At 37.2% G+C, this 5,028-nt stretch overlaps 1 protein-coding gene across 1 annotated transcript; it reads left to right on the top strand.

Annotated features, from left to right (window-relative positions):
• Positions 1-477: 477 nt before the first annotated feature.
• Positions 478-3,980, top strand: LOC149889725 (uncharacterized). The gene is made up of 3 exons (XM_090085170.1): positions 478-1,096; positions 1,213-2,171; positions 2,265-3,980. The coding sequence occupies exons 1-3, from the start codon at positions 478-480 to the stop codon at positions 3,978-3,980; spliced, it is 3,294 nt and encodes a 1,097-aa protein (XP_089941296.1).
• Positions 3,981-5,028: the final 1,048 nt, after the last annotated feature.

Genomic DNA, 5,028 nt, shown 5'->3' with positions numbered 1-5,028 from the left:
ACATGATTTAGTATTTGTTAAACTAATTGCTGAACCAAAATAAAAATAATCACCACCTGCTCGATATGCAACTATAAAATTGTGTTGAGTTTTTTAAATAGGCAAATCAAGATGAAACAGACAGAGAATACACAGTAAAGATGACAAAGCAGTCAGATTAACACTAAACTGATCAGCCAAATCAGCTAATAGGGTAGTCAAATCTGATGAAAATGTTTCATCATCATTATCATTTGTAATTCCGGAAAGTTCTAGAACATTTGATGACGTTAGGGATTTAATAGCTTTAATAGTTTTTACCAAAAAGAATTGTAAATATGTGTTTGTGGTGATTTATGACGGTTTGTGGAAGGATATTTTGGGAAAAATCATGGGGTATATATAAAGGAGAAAATTTGTAAAAAAGGACAGTTAGTTAGGAGAGAAAATTATTGCTATTTAGTGACTTGTTGATTGCGAGAAAAAAACTAACCGGGCATGGAACCAAGTATGAGATTATTTGATATGTTTGAAACGTATGATGGCACTTCGGATGCTGCTGTCTGGATTCAACGAACGAAAGTGATTGCAGAAATTCAGAACTTAAAGCTTGAACTAATTTTTCCGATTCTTCTCAGAGAAGCTGCTTATGCAGTGTTCGATGCTTTAACCGCGGAAGTCAAAAAAGATGTAGTGGAAGTCGAGCGTGTGTTATATGCGGCGTTTTCTATAGATGCCTACACTGAATATGAACTGTTTACAAAACGAAAATTATGTGACGGAGAAAAAGTCGATGTGCTTTTGGCTGATTTAAGACGATTAGCCTATCTTGCTAAATTACCAGAGGAGTCTGTGCGTTTGGGATTTGTTGTGGATTTGCCAGACATTGTTGGCGCTGTATCTAGACGCCATGCTACAAAAACTGCATTAGTGTGTTACAACTGTAAAGATTTGAATCACATTGCAAAGAACTGTTCGCTTGCGAAGAACTTGTCTCCGAAGACCGTTAGATGTTTTACCGCAGGGAAACGATTGCAGGAGCGAGGAATCTGCGCTACCTCGCTCCTGAACATCGGTGGAATGAGCGCATTATCTGTTGTTTGTTTGAAAGTTAATGGTATGGTTGCGACAACTTTAGTAGACACAGGGTGTTCGAAGACAATTTTGAATAAAAATTTCCTGCCCAAAAGTCAATGTAGGTACTAAAACTCTCAAAGGTAGTAACGTTTAAAGGAAAGGTTCATCAGTGCACTGGGTCAGCGGTCGTGATTCTTGAGGTTGATGGCATTAAAGCACGTGATGAGGTTATTTTAGTGGATTTCCAACCGTTTGGAGTTGATATGATGCTTGGAATGAGTTCCATTAAATTACTAGGAGGAGTATCCGTTTCTCTTTTGGGAAAAGCGAAGTTCGGACTGAGTTACTGTGGAGCATCGGCTTCGAGTAAGAACAAAGTCAAGAAAATCGAAATTAAAAAGAATGATCATGAAGCAATTTTTAATGGTGTTGAATGGAGAGTCAAATGGAAATGGAGAGATGGAGAAGGCCCCACCAGATTGTATAATAAAGTGGCACAATACGGAATTCCACCATACGCTAGAGCAGACTATGAAAACGAACTACAGGATTGGATTGATTGGAAATGGCTGTTAGAGTATGACGAAAATGAATTGGGGCCGCCAAAAGGGCAGATTCCCTTAATGGCTGTCATTCAGAGAAACAAAGGCAACAAAATCCGACCTGTTCTGGACTGGAGAGAAGCTAACGATTTCATTGAGGCATACACGAGAGATGCAGATGTGTGTGTCGAAAAGTTTAGAGAAAGGAGAAGGATGGGTAACAAACCAGCAATCATTGATTTAAGCAAGGCTTATCTTCAACTAAAAACCGATAAATCTCTTTGGCCGTTCCAAACAGTGGTGTTTCGAAATAAAAGGTATTGCTTGACACGACTTAGTTTCGGATTGAATGTTGCGCCAATGATCATGAAATCCGTTGTGAGTGTTGTCATTGATCAAGAAGAATTAGTGAAGAGTGGAACGTCCGCTTATGTAGACAACATTTTCGTAGACGAAAGTGTGGTGAGTCTTGATTATGTCAAGAGGCATTTTTTGAAATATGGTTTAGAGAGTAAAGATGGTGAGCAGATTGATGATAATGGAGTTCGTGTGTTAGGATTGGGTGTGCGCAAGGTTTGAAACAAACTGATGTGGTCCAGAGGGAATCGAGTTGATTCTATCTCGAAAAAGTTAACCAGGAGAGTTGTGTTTTCAATCTGTTGACAGTTGGTAGGAAATTTACCCGTGTGTGGTTGGCTGCGAGTGATTTGTTGTCTCTTGAAGAGGAAAGCTGTCAGTCTGACGACGGGTTGGGACGATGAAGTTTGTGATGAGAACGTTAAAAGGGTGCTTCAGGAAGTATTTGCTGAGGTGGAACGCTGCGAGCCTGCTTTTGGTGATTGGGCTGTGCGTGGTGATGAGGGAAAAGTGTGGGTTGATGCCAGTTCTTTAGCGATTGGTGCTCTTATTCAAGTTGGGGAGACTACGGTGGAGGAAGCAACATGGTTGCGAAAAGAAACGTCTGTTTTTCATATGAACATGGCAGAATTAGACGCTGTGATACGGGGAATGAATATGGCTCTGATGTGGAAGCTGAAGAAAGTGACTGTTTTTACTGGTTCCCTGACTGTGTACCATTGGGTTTCTGACGCCCTTACGGGAAAATTAAGGTTGAGATCAAAAGCGACGGGTGATATGCTGATTCGAATAAAACTGAGCCTGTTGCAACAACTAATTGAAGAATACAATGTTATCGTCGAGGTGAAACTCATTCCTTCTAAAGATAATTTGGCCGACGCATTAACTAGAGTTCGCAGCAGATGGCTCAACAAACTGACTGTACCAGAATGTTGGAATAGTTGTATGGGAGTCGCAGCTACGAAGGCTGAATCTATTTCCGATATACACAAAAGATCTGGACATTTTGGAGTGAATCGAACGTTAAACTTTGGTCGTAAAACAATTCCGACTGCTACTGAAAACGATGTTCGAAATGTGATAAAAAATTGCGAACCATGTCAGTCAATAGATCCAGCGCCAATACGGTGGGAAAAAGGGAAATTGGATGTTGAAGAAAACTGGGAGAGATTGGCCATGGATATCACGCATTATGGCACTGACAAGTTTTTGAGTCTAATTGATTGTGGACCTTCAAAATACGCGTTGTGGAGACAATTATCGAGCTCATGCGGAAGTGTTGCCATAGTCCGAATACTCCGTCTTGTTTTTTGTTATCGTGGAGCACCATCTGAGATATTAACTGACAATGAGCCAACATTTAAAACTAAAGAGATAAGGAGTTTCCTTGATAGTTGGGGAGTGCAAATTAGATATAGAGCCGCTTTTTATCCTGAAGGAAATGGAATTGTGGAAAGAAACCACCGTACGATCAAGAGAATAGCAGAACGATCAAAAATCTCGATACCGGAAGCACTATATTGGTACAATGTCTCAGCCGACAAAAATGGTGCAAGCCGAATGGGCAAAATATACAGCTATCCCATTGGTGTGAAAGGATTGAAAAAAGAGAATCTTCCTGCACAAAATGTCATGAACGAGAGATTTCGAATTGGCGATAAAGTCTGGCTGAAACCACCAAATGCGAGGTGCCATACAAAGTGGAAACCAGCTACGGTAACTCGGAATGCGTTAAACCAAACCGTAGAAGTGAACGGCATTCCGCGTCATGTGAAACACATTAGACCTCGAAACGATACTCAGTCCTGCATTATCCCTGATGTGGAAGTAGAGATGAATGTTGAAACTGATCAAGTGAACGCTGAAAACCAAGGAGATCCAATTAAAGATGTATTAGAGACGAACGAGGAAAATATCGAAGCTGAAGATAGACCCCAAGAAATCGACATGCTTTTGCGACGGAGTGGTCGGGAACGGCGCATGCCTTCGATTGGTATTTGGATGATCCGTAAGGATCAAGGATGAGTGTAGTTCTGGAAAGTTCTAGAGCATTTGACGTTAGAAATTTAATAGCTTTAATAGTTTTTACCAATAAGAATTGTAAATATGTGTTTGTGGTGATTTATGACGGTTTGTGGAAGGATATTTTGGGAAAAGCATGGGGTATAAAAGCATGGAAAATAAAGGAGAAAATTTGTAAAAAAGGACAGTTAGTTAGGAGAGAAAATTATTGCTATATAGTGACTTGTTGATTGCGAGAAAAAAACTACATCATTACTAAGATTTTAAATATGATCAAGTTCAGTTTTAACATTAACATTGTTATCAGAAAATATATTAACAATAGTTCCAAAAACTGAATCATTATCTACAACATTTTCACTTATAGCAGGAAAATTGTCTTTTGTATGAGGGGGTAACAGTTTCTATGAGGGGGTAACAGTTATCTCACCAAAGGAGTTCTGTGGATTAAATATTTCACAATTGATATCTTCATTAAATATTTGTTGCAAGCATTTTAAAATAACTCTAACTATATATGTGACAAGAACAATACATTATCCCGAAGTTAAGATAGAAAAGTATATAAAGATTTAATTTGGTTGGTTTACTCTTATATTGAATTGCTAAAATGAGAAAGTGATGATTGACAAAGTCATTTCATGAATATAATGTAAATGACAATAGATTACAACCAAGATCATTTAAAATGAGTTTAAAACTAACTTAAATTAGATAAGATCATTTTAATGACAAGTTATAATAAAGAAGCATATAATAATAAAAACAAAGATAAATTAATAACAGCAAAAACAACAACAAAAATAAAGATAATAACAATATATATATTGCTATTATCTTTTCTTTGGTTTTGTTATGCTATTATTTTGTTATCATCTTTATATATATATATATATATATATATATATATATATATATATATATATATATATATACAGTATGCAAAAAAAATAATCGTAAACTTCAAAAAAAATCATAATTTTAAAGATTGCATCAAAAAAATGAGTTTTCCGTTAAAATTTTTAGATATCTTATCAAGTATTGTTTAAAG

Source organism: Hydra viridissima, unplaced genomic scaffold (genome assembly GCF_058129835.1).
Source record: "Hydra viridissima isolate aposymbiotic clone 2 unplaced genomic scaffold, HvirCarnegie_v1 scaffold_4, whole genome shotgun sequence".
In the NCBI taxonomy this organism is placed as follows: Eukaryota; Metazoa; Cnidaria; class Hydrozoa; order Anthoathecata; family Hydridae; genus Hydra; species Hydra viridissima.
Note: the sequence above shows the minus strand (reverse complement) of the source record. Positions and strands in the feature narration are given on the sequence as shown.

Coding starts and splice junctions, on each gene's coding strand:
- LOC149889725 (XM_090085170.1), top strand. CDS start 478: ATGGAACCAAGTATGAGATTATTTGATATGTTTGAAACGTATGATGGC. Junction 1,097..1,212: donor TGTTTGTTTGAAAGTTAATG/GTATGGTTGCGA, acceptor TAACGTTTAAAG/GAAAGGTTCATCAGTGCACT. Junction 2,172..2,264: donor TAGGATTGGGTGTGCGCAAG/GTTTGAAACAAA, acceptor ATCTGTTGACAG/TTGGTAGGAAATTTACCCGT.